At 26.2% G+C, this 18,807-nt stretch overlaps 1 protein-coding gene across 1 annotated transcript; it reads left to right on the plus strand.

Annotated features, from left to right (window-relative positions):
• The first annotated feature begins 12,717 nt into the window (after positions 1–12,717).
• LOC130973177 (receptor kinase-like protein Xa21) lies at positions 12,718–18,444 on the plus strand. Its single transcript, XM_057897616.1, has 5 exons — positions 12,718–13,450; positions 14,386–14,748; positions 15,427–15,645; positions 15,846–17,828; positions 17,971–18,444. Exons 1-5 carry the CDS (start codon positions 12,748–12,750, stop codon positions 18,312–18,314), a joined length of 3,612 nt encoding a protein of 1,203 aa, XP_057753599.1. The 5' UTR covers positions 12,718–12,747; the 3' UTR covers positions 18,315–18,444.
• The last annotated feature ends 363 nt before the right edge of the window (positions 18,445–18,807 follow it).

Here is an 18,807-nt window from a genome sequence, read left to right on the forward strand (position 1 = left end):
CAGAGTACTTACATATTTATTAAGTGCAAAGAATCTAATACAGCAGTAACACTTTTCTACTTTTATAATACTTCTAGTTTGTTTTATTTTTGAAAAATTCTTCTTCCAACCAGGACCAATCCAAAAAAATTTAGCAATAGGACAAAAATATATAAAGTAAAATTTATATATAGACATTTTATTTTATTTTATTTTTATAGTATACTCTAATATAATAGATTAATGATTAATTTATCGTTGATCTAAACTCTATTTAAATTTGTTATTGTCCAATAAATTGTTATATTTACAAAATAAAACTTAAAATTTTTTATACTTAATTAAATGAGTGACTAATATTCTAAGACATATTTCAAATAATCTCTAATTAACTAGTATCATAAGCAAATTTAAAAGAGACTTTGTTTGAGGATGAATGTTAAAAATATAACTATTTATGTGGTATCTTTTTATCAGTTTAAAATTTTGAAATAAGTGGTTTCATGACAATAATATTATATAATTAAATATATGTGTAAAATTATTTTACTAATAATCTATAAAAATTAACCCTTTTTTCTTTTTTATCAAATTCTATCATTTGTCTAAACTCGTGCAGCTTAAATAAATTTAAATTGTAAACTTAATTTGTAAATCCATATGAGATATTACTTATTTACGAATAATGATACAAGTGATTATAAAATATAATCAATTTTACTATATATATACACTTTTATAACAGCAATTATTTTAATACCAGCGTTATTATAATAACTAATATATATTTTCTTAAAAGTTTATTAGTTAAAATTAATAATTCGAAGGTCGCGGGTGTCTCTTGTACCAATATTGTTTCTATTGAAACATATTTATTCTTTTTATCAGAAATGGGATCAAAAGTTCCTATAAAATTAATTCTAATAAAATAAATCCATGACAAAAGATATTATGTCGAAAAATCATTTGCATGTTAACAAAGTAAATAAAAGAAAAAATTATTAAATAATATAGATTACTAAATAAATTAAATATTTGAAGAAAAGATTTATAAATTTATGATTTCAGAACTTAAAATATATTAAATTTAAATAATATTTTTTAGAAAGTCTAATGAAAATGTGTTTCCTATATAAAATTAGATATCTTGATACTTATACAAATTTATCGAGTCTACTTGACTTTAATTAAATTTTATTTAATATACAAGCTAAGTTAATTTGTTCTCGTGATAATATATGGTAGATATACAATAATTTATATATCTCCTCTTATAATTTAAGTTTTTAGAATTGAATAAATAATTTTAATATAATATCAAAACTTTATTTTATAACTAAAATATTTAAAATTTAATCTTAAAAGAAAAACTAAACATAAGAGATAAGACAACAATATATACCAAAAATTAAACTCCTCATGAACTCATAAAAATTTAAAGTTGATTCGGTAGTTTGAGAGTTGAACTGAGAGAAAGAAAATGAAAATGAAAATAAAGATTTTAAAAGACTAAAATCTACAGCAAAATGTCAACTCTCAAATGTCTCCTTATTCCTCTTAAAGATAAAAATAAAGATTTTGGTCAACGCAATTAGGATTTTTCATTCTTCTTACGACGGCATTAGGTACAGGCGTAGAAACGACAAATTCCAGTGATTTTTTAAATAAAAAATGTCAGGTATCGAAGTCTTTTAAATAATTTATATTTAACTAAATTATTTAAAAATAAAAATTTATTCGTGTGTCACTTCTCTTTTCTTTAAATATTATGGCTGCTGCTTCTTTATCTTATATATCTTATATTCCTTCTTCCTTCTTTTACATTATTATCGTCATCGTCACTATTGTCACTGTCATAATCGTTGTTGTCACTATCACTCTTTTATTTCTTTTTAATATTGATGATGTTTAATTTTTTTTTATATATTATTGTTTAATTTTTTTCTCATTTTCTTTTATTATTATTATTATCATCATCATCGTCACCATCTTCATCCTCTTCTTCTCTTATAAATTTTCGAAAAATAGAGCACATAAATTTTGATACACAATACATAAATTTTAGTACACAACATACAAATTTTAGTATACAATATAAAAGTTTTTAACATTGATACTCAACCAATGAAATATACAACACATAAATTTTTGTGAACAATACAAAAATCTTTTTGCCTAACATAACATTTTTTTGAGGACTACATATCCAGATTCACTCAACTAACAAAATACATGAAAAATTTGTGATATATGCAAAAATTTACATGGTATGTGCAAAAATATGTGTACTATGCATAAAAATTTGTATGCTATATCAATAAGTTTATGTTATTTATAAAATTTTATGTGTTATATTTTAAAAATTTGTGTGATATATGAGTAAGTTTTTGTGTTTTCCAACAAAAATTTGTATACGTAGTATCACTTTTAAATGTTAAAAATATATCATAGATAAAAAAAAAACTAAAATTTTTAACCATATATAAATTTTGATATGACCAAAATTGATAGATCATCAAGATTGGAATTCAAAGTTGAATAGGACAAACGATTAATGACAAAAATCTTTCAAAAAATGTCAACTCTCAAAAATCAAAAGTCTACTTATTCCTCATATAATTTGATATCTTTTAAGATTTTGTATCTTTTATTAGTTTAATTTTTCCACTATTCTTCTTATACAACAATGCCATTAATTAGTGGATACAAAATCAACCTGAAACTGATCTTCATCAACTTATTGTGCATCGTGGGAATAAACCACAAATTCCAGTTGTGTTTTATGAATGTTCATATAGAGTTGAATGTGTGTCTATATATATATATATATATATATATATATATGATTATCTTCGCGTACACGTTTTAGCCTCTACATACCAATGAATTCTTCAGTTTAGGGAATCAAATTGCAAGATATCTTCAACCAATCAACAACACAATGGATATTATTGATTTATAATTCTGTTGTTTTCACACCTGAAATTGGATGTTAGCAGTACTTAGAAGGCTCGTAATTTAATTTGATATAAAAAGTGAAAAAGTAAGAGTTTGAATAATGATGTATACTCTCTTAATATAAATTCATGAAAAAAATTTGGACAACAATTTTATTTAATTTATATTAGTTAATATTTTTTGTTAATAGTACAATAATTTTAATCTATTAGTCTAATATTATATTTTTAGTCAATACTTTTAGATATTGGTAATTAGCTGTTGGCCAAAAATAACAAATTATATATGTTGATTCTGTATGATATTTTTAATTAATACTTATAGATATTAATAATTAATTATTAATTAAAGATAATAAATTATCTATGTAAATTTATTTGCAATATCTTTTTTAAACTCTGTTTAGGATACAAATAATATTTTTAAAAAATTATGTTAAATGTACATAAAAAAACAATAATTAAATTAATAAATTATATAAAATATATATTAAAAATAAATTAAATAATATATATTTATGTATTTATACATAAATATATGATAATTAATTTATTAATTTAATTAATAACTAACTTTTATATATATGAACATAATATTTAGTTTAACTTGAAAAAGCTAAGAAAAAATGGTTTCACTTTCACACTTGCATCATCAATTCATCATCACGATTATCAAACTTTTACGAATAAAAGCGTCATCAATTTTGCTTTAATTAATTGAACCAAACAGCATCAGAACACCAGGCACGTAACACCGAGTTTAGCAGCCATTAAAAATATTTTTTAAGGTTTTGCTAGAAAGATAATGAACTATTTATATAATATGTATAATGGATTATTAAGTAAGATTTGAATTTTTGATTTTTTAAATTTAGCATTTTAATATCATGTTATGATATCATTTATCCCAAAAATTTTAACTGAAGAAAGAATATAACACTAATAATTATATTTCTAATACTTCATAAATCTTTATTATACATATTATACAAATATTTTATTGACTCTTTATACTTTCCATATTTTTTAACATCAAATACTAAAAACGTTAAAGTAAGTCGGCCGCAGCTTAACTAAATTTAACTAATTCATGACCACATTATTTTTTATCTTATAATATATAAAAATAGATTCTCTTCATTTTTTTCTTTAACTAAAGAAATAAAATATGATTTTTAATTTTTTAATATTTTTTTATATTTTTTTGTCTTATTTATAAAATTAATAATAAAAAAATATACTTTACTAGCTCTTTCAAATAATTTTTTTAAAATATTCATTCCCATAAATACGCTGTTTTAGTGTTTTTATTCGTATACACAAAAAATTTTCTTAAAACATAAATTATATGTAGGTTTATTTTTGTAAATTTTTTTTTAAAAAGAAAGGAGGTTAAAAAAAAGGTCAAATTCGGTATTTTTTGTCTTATAATTTCTGATATTATATATCATGAAACTATATTATTTTTAAAATTTCAGATAGTGATACAGAAATAATTATTAGAGAATGCTAGAATTAATATTTTTAATAAAAAAATAAAAAATAACTAATATTAACTCAAATATCAAATAAATACAAGAAAAAATTATTTAATATTAATTACTTAAAATTTCTCTAATTACATATATCTATAAATATGTATTTAAATCACGGTATTTTTCAGTCCGACAGATTAGAGATTAATCTGTCAGGATTTAATTTTTATTTAAGGATTGGGCCGTTTAAATGGACTAATGAACTAACCACTCGACCAACTCAAGTTAGTTGCATTTAATATAGTTTAATAATATTTGTTAGAATATAATTAGGATCAATTAGTATTATTTAGTATATTTGAATATTTATTGTAGGAGATTACCTCTTTATTATTACGATTCTTTTAATACCTATAAATACCCTTTTATATTGTATCATTCTTGACAACTTGAGTAGACAATTTGGATACACTCAATAATACATAAATCCTGTTTAGTCTCTCGTTTCTAACATAGTATCAGAGCCATGGTATCTTCTAAAGAGGATAAGTTGTTTTCCTTGCGGTGAAATCACTATAGTTTTTTGTATTTTTTTCTATGCCATTCTTCCTTTTGTCACTCCGTTGATACTTTTTCACCTCACCGACTAGCCTATTCTGTCATCGGTCTACGTTCTCTCGTGTCAGTTCCGTTTGCGTTCTCTCGTGGAAGTTCCGTTTGCGTTTCGTTTGTGTTTCTTTGTGGCAGTTCTGTGTGCATTTTTTTCCGGCAGTTCCGCGCTTTTTTCAGACAAGCAATAGTTCCGTGACCGAAAGTCCCTGCGCTTCCTTTAGACAAGTGGCAGTTCCGTCTGCGCTTCCTTCAGAAAAGCAGTAGTTTCGTCTGCGCTTCCTTCAGACTAGCGGCAGTTCCATTTGCGCTTCCTTCAGACCAGCGGCAGTTCCATCTGCGCTTCCTTCCGACAGTTCTGTCTGCATCCGTTTTATCAGTTCATGCAGTTTTTTTCTCTTTATTTCGATGTTATAAATAATTTTCAAACTCAAGTTGTCACTTGAGTTTGAGGGGGATGTTAGAATATAATTAGAATCAATTAGGATTAATTAGTATTATTTAGTATATTTGAATATTTATTATAGAAGATTACGTCTTTATTATTACGATTCTCTTAGTACCTATAAATACCCTTTTATATTTTATCATTTCAGACAACTTAAATAGACAATTTGAATACACTCAATAATATATAAATTTTTTCTCCAGTTTAATCGCTTGTTTCTAATAATATTAATTTTTCTCTGTCTTTGTTTTTGTTCTACAATCATATATAGTATATGTTTTAAGTGATTAAATTTCAAAGTGTGTTGGACTATCTACTTTACAAAGTATTTATAGCAGCACAAGCAATAGACTAATTAATAAAGCGACATGCAAGTAATAAATTTGGATAGGTTGTATCTCTCTTCAACATGTATATAGATAGAGTTGACAGAGTCTTTACCAAGTCTAAGCACATTTAGATATTGCTAGTTTGCTAAGTAGTGATTCACTTCTCTAGAGCCCCATTTGGATCATTTGGTAAGAAGTGATTGACTTCATCAACCTTTATTCTTAGACTAAGGCTGGGTTTGGTAAAGCTTTTTCAGGAGGTGTTTGTGCTTTTAAAAAGCACAAACACGTCATTTTGCGTTTGGTAAATTAAAAAGCTCAAGTGCTTGTGCTTGCGGCTTTTAAAAGTTAGGGGTGCTTTTGAAAGCACCTAGGAGGGAGCTTTTCAAAGCTGGCTTATGCTTACCAAATTTTTTTCATTTTCCCGCACATATTTCCCGCTATTATATTGCCATTAAAATCTTCATATATTTCTAACTTCTCTTCCTAACCTTCATAAAATCTAACACAATCTTCATATATTTTTTATTTTTCAACCTAATCTTCACAAATTTCAACACAAATACATCTCTATCACATATTAGGTATGAACTTCTATCTATTTATATTATTTTTTTTGCGTTAATTTTGTATTTTTTCAGTAGATCTATTATCTTTGTTTGTTTTTTTCTGTTCTTTGAAACGGGAAGAGGTTGATGAAAACCAATCATAAAATTTTTTTTGCATGAGCATGAGTCCAAATTATAATAACAACATGTATATACATATGTAAATATAGATATATAATCATAAGAGTAGTTTATTTGAGATATGTGTTCCATTTTTTATGATCTGTAAAGGTGAGCCAATATACATAGGTGGGTAATGGACGTACCCAGTACTAACATTGAATTACATACAAATTTTATGATACTTATATAAAATTTTAAAGTTAAAAAATAGAAGAATTTATTTATTATATTTATGTTTATTATGAATTTTTTATTTTAACATTATTTTATTTTAAAATATTATATAAAATTTTAAAGAATTTGAAAAAAAATTATTTTTTTGTTATAAACATGTTTATTATAATTTTTTCAACTTTTAAAAGCTGTTTTACCAAACACAATTATGGTGCTTGTACTTATTAAAAGCCATTTTTAATTTGATTTTACCAAACGTAAGTGCTGCAGCTTTTAAAAAGCTGTCTTTTAAAAAACAGTTTTCATAAGCTACTTTTAAAAAGCAAAAGCTTTACCAAACTAAGTCTAATTCTAATAGAATATTTTTGGATTATTATTTTTATTATTTTTAAGAAATAAATGAATATAAATTAAAATTTATATTAAAATTAATAGATAAAATTAAATTAGTCTTATTCTAAAGAGATAATATTATTTTAATGAAATAAAAATAAAATTTTACCAATTATATATTTATATCTTGATAGAATAATTTAAAATAATTTAAATTTTAATTGAATTGAGATTAAATATTAAAGTGATAAATTTTATTTTTAATTTTAAATTATTATTTATAATATATGTCTCACAAATATTAATATCATTTTATATGATTCAAAATAAAAATGAACTTAAAACTAGCATTGAAAACGCAGTTAGAAAATATAATTGCCAAAAACATGCTGCATTGTAACATTAAATAGGTTGTATGCATTGAGTTGATCAAATTCAAAGTATAACATTAAAAGAAATATTAGATGATCATCAGAATTTTTTATTTTATACTATAAATTAATTATTAATATTTAAAAATATTATGAGACAAAATTATATTATTAAATTATTAGACTAAATTAAAAGAACTAAATTAAAAAAATTAAATTAATAACTAAATAATGACTAAAAATAATAAATTATGATGATCTCTTAATATTTTTCTCACATTAATAGTTATTAAAAATTTATATGTTCACTTAAAAAAATTAGGTAACTATTTTTTATGAATTTTAATATCTTTGATTGTTTATCACCTATAAATCAATTACTAATAATCTCTAATTTAATCAAATTTCATCTATTAGTAAACAAAAAATAGGTCATAACATCAATTAAATATACGTCTCTAAAGATTGAATCTGGAACACAATACTTAAGCAACAAAATAAAGTGTAAAATTGAAAGTAAAAAATTATTTATAATTAGAAATGACAAACGAACTGGTCGAAATATGCTAAGTTGATTCCGCGTAACCTACTAAAAAGAGCGAGTTAGGTTAAAAATTTAAAACCACCATATTTAAAAGTTTGTCTAATATTCATCGTCTAATCCGCAGGTTTTAGTAAGGCAGGGGCTGTTTTTTTTTTTTCATAATTGAAGATGTTCTAAGTTATAATTTGAATTATGTTCTATGTTTGATTGATTAGAGATTTGAAGATGTTTAATTATATGTTTTGGACAATATTTATTTTATTTTTTACAATGTTGATCTTATTATTTTGTTTTAAAAAACTTAGTTGATGATTATATTTATTCCATATTTAGAATTATAAATATTTTAATATTTGTGAATTTAAAAATTATAATTTTTTTATATTTTTAGAAATGATAATTTATTGAAATGATTGTAAAATTATATATATTGTTTAATATTTAATAGTTTATTAATAAAAAATAATTAAAAAAAAGGTGGACTTAGTTCGCCAATTCGCTAATCCATCGTTAAACGAGGTGGAAGAGGAATTCGGGACCGCCTCAATAGGCAGGGCGAGGCGAATCAACCCGTCAAGCAAATAGCAAACTTTTTTCGAAACGAGATGGACTAATCCATTTGGCATCCCTATTTATAGTTGATGAAACCAAACTGATCCATCATCGAATTTTTAGAGTGTCATATCTTGATAGGACTGTCAAACAGGCTAGGCCGGCCTGTTTAGGCCCGTCCCGTTAAGCCCGCAAGTTAAATGGGCTGTCCCGTTTAAATTCGCTTTATTCGCGGGCCATAATTTTTTAGTCTGAACCGTTTATGGTCAGTTTGATAGATTAAACGAGTCAGCTCGTTTATTCTTTTATTTTATTTTTTGAAAAATATTTTGACAAAAAATACTACTTTTAAGTAAAAAACCATTAAAATATAATATTTTTTTAATTGATGGGTCAAATTTTTGGGTCGGATTTGAAAAATATTAACCGAAAGTATTACTTTTTTGAAAAAATATAAAGAAAATAAACGGGTCATCCGTTTAGTCCGTGAACTAGCCCGTTTAATCTATCATTTTTTTTGTTAATCAAACTTAATCCGTTTAACTCGAAATTTAACTGAAATTATTTTTAGAAATAAAACCCGCGCATTTGAATAGATAAATAGAATGGTATGATAGATTTAATCTATTTTAACTGTTCTATATTTTCACCATAAAATCTAGCTAAACAAGAGAAGGTTCTCCAAGATTCTCTCTTGTGTATTGCCATCAAGAGAATTATAATTAGGGACAGTTTCTTTTTTGTTTATCTTCTCTTAATAGATTAGTGTCTCGGTGGTCACAATCTTACTACACCAAGATTCAATATCATCATATTTTAGACAAATAAAAATCTTTTGTATAAGCCTCCTCCTTTCCATTTCTTTTGGGGCATGATATGGATCGCACACGTCTGACTCAGATCGAACAGTAATGTAATATTTGTTTTTAGATAAATTAGATGAAAAATTAGAATATAGTATTATATTTGATGGTGAGAAGTTATAATTAAAATGTTAATTTTGAGATATAAAATTTTAGTTCTTTTAGTATTTTTAAAAAATAGAAACAAAAATGACTAAAATTTTTAAGATTGAAAATTAAAATTTTAATAATTTTTTAAAAAAAAATTATTTAACTTTTTAAATTTTAAATTTATTTTAATTTTTATATTTATTTTAATTAAATATAATATTTAAACATAACCTAATTTAATATATTTTATATTGAAAGGCTAATTTTTTTTATATTGAGTTGTTATTGGTGTTTTTATTAATATTATAATATTTTAGTGTAATGTAGTGATATGGGATAAGAAGAAATCATGAGTAACGATATCAAATAAGACAAAAAAAATTTAAAAAAAATTAATAGAAATTGTGAATTACGATTTCAAGTAAGACAAAAATAATAAGAAATCGTGAGTCACGATTTTAATTTTTTAATTTAAAAAAAAAGTGATTTATGAAATCGAAAATAACAATTTCTTTTGTTACACAAATCGTAAATAACGATTTGTATTATACATCATATTTGTAAAATACACCCATTTTAACTCATACTATCATATTATACCATTTCATCCATCATATAAAAAATAATTAACTCGAATATAATACATAAATTTAGTTTCGTTTTTGTCTCTAAATCCCTATCTCTTTTTTAAATAGAGCTAAGTAAAGACTCTCATTGATGATAGCAGAGGGCTCTCACAACTTCCAACCACTCGATACAACTCAATCTACATCATTACTCTCCTTCATCTAACACAATTACTCCTGTCATGGTCACTATAACTACCCCATTATAGTTCTATGCTATCCATGGCTGCTACCAACTCTCGGAAACGGCGGCTATAGCTAGGATAATGAGATAATGATTAGTTCGTATAGGTTGTTTATTGCATATTTCAAAAGATTTTAGGTTATCCTTTTAAATTAGTTTTAGAAAAAAATTGTGAAAGAATTATTAAAATTTATTATTTTTAATTATTATTTAATTAATAATAATTTATACTTATATTTATAGGTATTTATATACAAGAATTAATACAAATTACACATATATTTACAGAATTTGTATGCATAAATTAATATAATTTATATTTATATTTTATAAAATTTACACACACAATTCTAGGTTGATACTTGACAGCAATAATTTATATCTATATTTATAAATATTTAAATATAAAAATATATAATTTATATTTATATTTATTAAAATTTATATATATAAATTAATATAATTTATATTTATATTTTTTAGAATTTATATATATAAATAATAATTTAATATTTATAATAGTTAAATAATGGTCAAAATTATAAAAACTGATGGCCACGTAAAATTTCTCTTAATTTTAATATCTAAGAGATTTTAAGTTATTATTGTTAGAAAAAAGAGATTAGATTGGGAAAAGATTTATGTATTATTAAGTGTATTTATGTTGTCTATTCAAGTTGTCTATTTAAGTTGTTTAGAATGATATAATATAAAAATGTATTTATAAGTACTAAAAGAATTGTAATAATAAAGATGTAATCTCCTATAATAAATATTCAAATATACTAAATAATACTAATTGATCCTAATTATGTTCTAACATCCCCCTCAAACTCAAGTGACAACTTGAGTTTGAAACTTATTTAAAACAACAAAATAAAGAGAAAAAAATTGCATAAACTGATAAAACGGGTGCAGACGGAACTGCCGGAAGGAAGTGCAGACGGAACTGCCGCTAGTCTGAAGGAAGCGCAGACAGAACTGCCGCTATCTGAAGGAAGTGCAGATAGAACTGTCGCTATCTAAAGGAAGTGCAGATGGAACTGCCAGAAAAAAACGCACACGGAATTGCCACAAGAAAACACAGACGAAACGCAGACAGAATTGCCACGATAAAACGCAGATGGAACTGCCACGAGAGTACACAGACGAAACTACCACGAGAGAACACATATGGAACTGCCACGAGAGAAGCCGAAAGAGAGCAAAAACTATATAACTTTTTCATGAGAATAGGTAAACATGACAATGTTTGATCATTCAACTCGAAAAAAATAAGTCAGAGAAAATAGGCTAGTCGGTGAGGTAAAAAACAATCAAAGGAGTGACAAAAGGAAAAGAAGGTACTAAGAGAATCATAATAATAAAAATGTAATCTCCTATAATAAATATTCAGATATACTAAATAATACTAATTGATCCTAATTGATCCTAATTATATTCTAACAATTATAATCACTAATAGATCTAAATCTTTAATTATTATTTTAATACTTAATGAATTATTTAGAAAATTTTCTATCCTTTTAGCAATTTAGTTTTCTTACGTGAATTTTAAATAGTAAAGCCATAAATATTTAGTGAAATGAGTCACTTAAATAAAGACGTTTAAAACGTTTTTTTAAAGTATTTTTAAATAATTAAAATTCAATACTTATAATTCATTATATTATGTTATTTTTATTAAAATTAGATAAGATAAATTGATTTAGCCAAAAAATGATAAATTACACTTTAAATCGGTCTAAATTAATATTTTTTTATAAAAAATAATTATAATATCCTATAATAAAAATGACTAAAATATTCTTATTATATATATATATTGAGAACCCTAAATTTTAACCATTTTATTTTTTTTTTGTGCCGTTATAGAGTTAGAATTTAAGGTTTTTAAAATAAAAAATATATATAATAAAAATATTTTAGTCATTTTCTATAATAAGATTATTGTAGTTATTTTTTATAAAAAAGAATATTAATTTAGATTGGTTTAAGGTTTGGTTTACCGATTTTTTGGCTAAATTAATTTATCTAATTTAATTTTAATAAAAATAATATGATTTAATCGATTATATGTATTAAATTTTAATTAATAAAAAAATATCTTTAAAAAATGACGTTTTAAACATTTTTATCAAACTAGCGTCCTTTAGTGAATTGTTAAGTAAACCTCCCATAGTCCCATCCACTCATGTTTCAATTCATTAAAAGAAAAATTAAGTGTTGCAAATATTTTATTTTGTACTTATTTCTTATGTTTCATTCAAAGCCTAATCTAACGAATTCTTAATAGAATTATAAGGGATAAATCTAAAAAAATAACAAAATAAAAGGAAACATAACTCGAAGCACTTTCACACATAGAAATGACAAACTTGGAAATATTCGAACATTACAACTATAAATGAGAACACCGTACCATATCTCGTTACACACACTCCATTGTTCCTCAACTCAACTTAATTGCATTGGTCAAATAATGGAGAAAGCTTCTTGCTTCTTTCTCATTCTTATCTTATCATCATGCCATCATTTCATGGCTTCCTCAGACACAATCAAATCCAACAACAACAACAATGAAGACCAATCAGCACTTCTAGCCTTAAAATCTCACATCAATTTGGATCCTCAACACATGTTGTCCAATAATTGGTCCACCAGTTCCCCCCTATGCAATTGGTTTGGTATCACTTGTGATGCAAATACAAGAAGGGTAACATCCTTAAATCTCACAAACATGAACTTAAATGGTACCCTTCCTTCTCAATTAGGGAACTTAACTTATCTTCTAAACCTTGATCTTCACAATAATAGCTTTAATGGTATTGTTCCAAAGGAATTGGCCTTGTTACCCAGATTGGAGGTTCTCAACTTGTGCACAAATAACTTTGGTGGTGAACTTCCACCATGGATTAGTGAGTTATCTAGCCTCCAAAGTTTGAGTCTTTGTAACAATAGTTTTTCAGGGTCAATCCCTACTTCACTATCTAACTTGTCAAAGTTGAATAGTTTGAATTTGACCTTTAATCTCATAAGTGGAAGCATTCCACCTGAGCTTGGAAGGCTTCATAACCTGAGTGTTTTGGACTTGTCACACAATAAGTTATCTGCTGATATTCCTTCTTCAATCTTCAATATCTCCACACTCCAAGTCATTGATTTAGCCTATAATTCTTTGTCAGGTAACTACTTTAATTTATTCCTCCTATAAGCACTTACATATACTTCTTTTTTATTTGTTTTGATCCATTTTGTTAATATAGATTAGTCAATATGCAAGAATGAGAGTCATGGATCACATGAATTAAAACTAACTCCTATCTCACATGTCATATAATATTCTATTGACAAAAATTCTATTCAATGAACCTGTTATCAAATTCGTAGAGTTAGAAAATAAAAAATTCAAATGAGATTCAATTGGAATTGAAGTAAATATAATAAAATAATATATTTATGTATAAAATATATAATATTAAAAAAATTATGATTTGTTATTTTAAATAAATTAATTACTAAAAAATATACTGGTTTAATTGGGTAATTAGTTTTTTTATTGATTTTTTTTATTTTTGATTGCTTTGTTGCCAAATAATCTTTTTTTAATCAAATCGGTCTAATAGTCAATTTTTAATTAACCGATTGACCGGTTTAGTTTAGTTCAATTCTTCAACCCATGCTATTTACTAACCATCATTAGAAATATATAGTGTTTGTTTAGTAGAAAAATATTATTTTTCAATGAAAAATATATTTTTTTAGTGTGTTTGATAAAAATAAAAATATATTTTCAACATAATAAATAAAAAGTACTTTTATATTATTGTATTTTTTTTTTAAAGACAGAAAAAATCGAACCCACATTTTATAAGTGAGTATAAGAAAATTATACAATTTGAGTTATAACTCATTGACTTTATATATTATTGTACCTAAACATAATTATTAAATAAAAAAATATTTTTGTATAAAATATTTAAATATAAAATTATTTTTACTTTTTAAAAAATTAAAAAAAATCACTTAAAAAAGACTATATTTTTCTAAAAACTCACCCAGACAAACCTATGACTAACTTTTTTCTTCTCTTCTCTTCTTTTCTTTTGTTTTCTTTTAGGAAGCATTCCTCAAAATGTTGGGAATCTATCACAATTAAGAAGTATAGATTTGAGCAAGAATAATCTTGTAGGCAACGTACCATTATCCTTTTTCAATATCTCAAATCTTGGGCAGATTAGATTCTCTTACAATAACCTAACTGGCTCTCTTCCATGGGATTTGTGCCATGCGTTCCCAATGCTTGAATTTCTTGACCTCTCTGGAAATTCATTTTTCGGTGAAATTCCATCAAGTTTGCATCAATGTAGGAACCTCAAATTTCTGAATATGGACAACAATAGAATTTACGGACACCTACCAAGTGATATCGGCAACTTATCTATGCTTCAAACCTTAAGTCTTAACAACAACAATTTAACAGGTACGTTCAAACACCAAATAATTCAATCCAAGTATATATAACATATAGTTTATTATTTGAAATATTTATTTGTTTTTATTTTTTTTTTCAAAACAAGGCATCGCATATTAAAGAAAGGTGCAAAAGATATTTATCAATGTTATTTATTGTACAAATTTTATATATCTGAATATATTGACAATGTAAAATTATTTTCTATACCAATAATATAGTTGATTATCTCATCTAATATAGTTTCGATTTTTTATCTCTAAACTTTAAATTTTAAATTCTGATAGTATAAAGATTTAATTATTCTGCCAGTCTTATAATTTCATCGAATTTTTAATTAGATTTTTGTAATTTTTTTTTAATTAGATCTCTATACTATATCAAATTTTGTAACTAAGTCTCTGTCGTTAGTTATCATAAAATCATTAAAATCAACTGAATATTCTGTTAAACATTAAAATCAAGTGTTAGGCATATTTATTTTGTCACCACAAAGATTTAATTACAAAATTTGATATGAAATAGGGACCCATTGAAAAAAAATATATATAAAAACCTAATTAAAAATTTGATAAAAATATGAGAACTAATAGAATAATTAAACTTAGTATAAATAAAAATAAAATGTTGGTCTAAAGTATTACTCTTAACATTTCTCTTAATATTATAGTTGATGTTTTGTGACAGGTTCACTTCCTCAGTCTCTTTTCAACATCTCCACTCTAAGACTAATAAACCTTCGGAACAACTTCTTTGGTGGTCAACTTCCTGAAGAGATGTGTGATCAAGCTCATTCCTTACAACACATTTCTATATTAAATAACGATGTTGGTGGCACCATTCCAAAGTCTATTGGCAACTGCACTTCATTAGTAAACTTATATCTCGGAGCAAACTTTTTCACAGGTTTCCATTTAGTTTGCATTCCTAGTTAAAAATTAATTTGATCCTTGAAACTCTGTATGTATTTTATTTCTAAGAGTTTACTTTTTCTTTTTACCTTCTTTAAATTGATAGTTGTTGTTTTCATTAAAATATTGTGCATAGGGTGCTACTCTATTGTTCTGTTTTTGAAGAATTTTAATGATTGAGGGGATATGTTGCAGGTACAATACCCTATGAGATAGGTGACAAATTAAGAAATCTTGAGATATTGCACTTACAAGGCAACAAACTAACAGGATCAATCCCTCCAAACATCTTCAACATCTCAGGACTACAAAGCCTCTCACTCTCAAACAACAATCTATCAGGAAATCTTCCAATTCAAGCTCATCACACCCTCTCCAATCTCCAATTCCTCTACATTTCTGGGACCAACCTTAGTGGAGAAATTCCAACACCTCTTTTCAATGCTTCAATGCTACTTCAGCTAGTACTTGCCAACAGTTCCTTTTCAGGACCTATACCTGATTCATTTGGCAACTTGAGAAATCTCCAGGTCCTATATCTCTTGGGAAACAACTTCACTGGTGGTCTTGGTTTCCTCAATTCACTCACACAATGCAGGCAATTGACAAAGATTCTTTTAGCATTTAATCCCCTTGGTGGAACACTTCCAAACGCCATTGGAAATCTTTCACAATCTCTTCAAAGGTTTGATGTGAGGAGTTGTAACATCAAGGGTGAAATTCCTCCACAGATTGGAAACTTGAAGAACCTATATGATTTAAAGATGTATAACAACCAATTTGTTGGAGAGATTCCAAGCACAATTGGGAACTTACAGCTTCTTCAATTATTGGACCTTTCGAACAATAGGCTAAATAGCTCTATCCCAGAACAAATTTGCAGGATTCAGAGTTTGAACCAGTTGATTCTTAGCAATAACAACATTTTTGGGCCAATTCCAAGATGTGTGGATCATCTTTCTTCTCTAAGAATACTTTACTTAGATTCCAACAATCTAAACTCCACTATACCTTCCACACTTGGGAGCCTCAGTGATATCTTGGAGGTAAATTTATCCACCAATGGCCTTGAAGGGTCTTTGCCAGCTGAGATAAGTAGCATGAATGCTGTGATCAATTTGGATATTTCATATAACAAGCTTTCAGGAAAAATTCCCACCGGAATTGGTAGCTTGCAAAGAATATTGAATCTCTCATTAGCCTATAACATGTTACAAGGGCCTATTCCTGATTCAATTGGGAACATGTTGAGTTTGGAATTTCTTGATTTTTCCCATAATCTTTTATCAGGAACCATTCCTAAGTCCTTTGTGAACATTGTTGATCTCAAGTTTATAAACTTGTCTTATAATAGGCTATATGGTGAGATTCCTTATGGTGGCAAGTTTATAAATTTCAAACCTCAATCATTCATGATGAATGATGGACTCTGTGGAAGACCAAATTTTGGAGTCCCACCATGTCCCAATGATGGTGCAAAACACAGTAGGAGATCCAAAGCTCTGAAATTGGCAATACCCTTAATTGTATTATGCATGATTCTTGCATGTGCAGTTATTCTGATATACAGAAGAAAACTAAGAAAGGGTTCAGTTGCTGAAGACTTACCATCGTTTCGATTTCCAAGTCGAATTTCCTACTTTGAACTCATGGAGGCAACACAGAAATTTGATGAGAGCAATCTCATTGGAAGAGGGGGTTTGGGTTCTGTTTTTAGAGGTGAGCTTTCAAATGGAACTGTGGTTGCTGTTAAAGTATTCAACTTGGAGATACAACAAGCACCAAGAAGCTTTGATGCAGAATGCGAAGCGATGCGAAATCTTCGCCATAGAAATCTTGTTAAAGTCATCAGCAGTTGCTCAAATTCCATTGATTTCAAGGCCTTGGTGATGGAATTTGTAGCAAATGGGAACTTGGAGCAGTGGTTGTATTCTCATAACTATTGCCTACCATTCATGCAAAGGTTGAATGTAGTAATAGATGTTGCATGTGCATTGGAGTATCTGCACCATGGTAACACTAGACCTGTGGTGCATTGTGATCTGAAGCCAAGTAATGTTCTGTTGGATAAAGATATGGTTGCACATGTTTGTGATTTCAACATTGCTAAACTATTGGAAGAAGGTCAATCTGAAATCCATACAAACACCTTAGCCACCCTTGGTTATATGGCTCCAGGTATTATGACTTGCATGCTCTTATTTTTCATTAGTTCTTGAAATTTTTCATCATGTCGCGAACATAATTATTTATGTCTTTTGGGAGAAGTAATTTAGTATTATAGTATCAGAATTCTTATGACTTGCAATTGTGATTGTAGAGTATGGATTGGAAGGAGTAGTGTCCCTAAAGGGAGATGTGTACAGCTATGGTATTTTGCTAATGGAAGTGTTCACAAGAAAGAAACCAACTGATGAAATGTTTTGTGAGGGACTAAGCTTAAGGTCATGGATCCAACAGTCATTGCCACGTGGGATAACTGAGGTTGTGGATCCTAATTTGTTGGAGGGAGAGGAACAAGTTGTTTCTGCCATGGAAGTAGCCTTATCAAAAATCATGGACTTGGCTCTGGATTGCTCTCATGACTCTCCAAATGAGAGAATTAGTATGAAGGAGGTCTTTGTTCTGCTAAACAAAATCAAAACCACATTTCAGCAGAGATGATGATGACACAAGGAAGAAATTGAAGTTAAGACTATCCATTATAATTTTATGTTTTTGTTGACCTCTATGTTATTTGTCTAAACTTCTATTTATATATACTAGTATATCTACCTGTACTTGCACGAGTTAATATGTGAAATATATAAAGTATTTATTTTTTTTTAAAAAATACAAAAAATCATTACCATAAAAATTTTAAATTATAAAGTTACAATTAATTGAAAAATTTGATTATTTTTAATAAAAAAATATTTAAAATAAAAAATAAATATTTTATATGCGTTTAAGTTAAACATATTACTTGATGCATATCAATGGCTAAGAGAATGAGCGTAAAATTTTGGCTTTTTTGTTTTTGCTTTTAAATTGAAAATCTATTGTGAGAGATTATGCTATTTAAATTATACTTTGTTGGCTATGAAAATATAATAATAATTATTATTAATTAATTATGTATTTAAATGATTTCTATGCATTAACATACTAAAGAAAA

This window comes from Arachis stenosperma, chromosome 4 (genome assembly GCF_014773155.1).
Source record: "Arachis stenosperma cultivar V10309 chromosome 4, arast.V10309.gnm1.PFL2, whole genome shotgun sequence".
In the NCBI taxonomy this organism is placed as follows: Eukaryota; Viridiplantae; Streptophyta; class Magnoliopsida; order Fabales; family Fabaceae; genus Arachis; species Arachis stenosperma.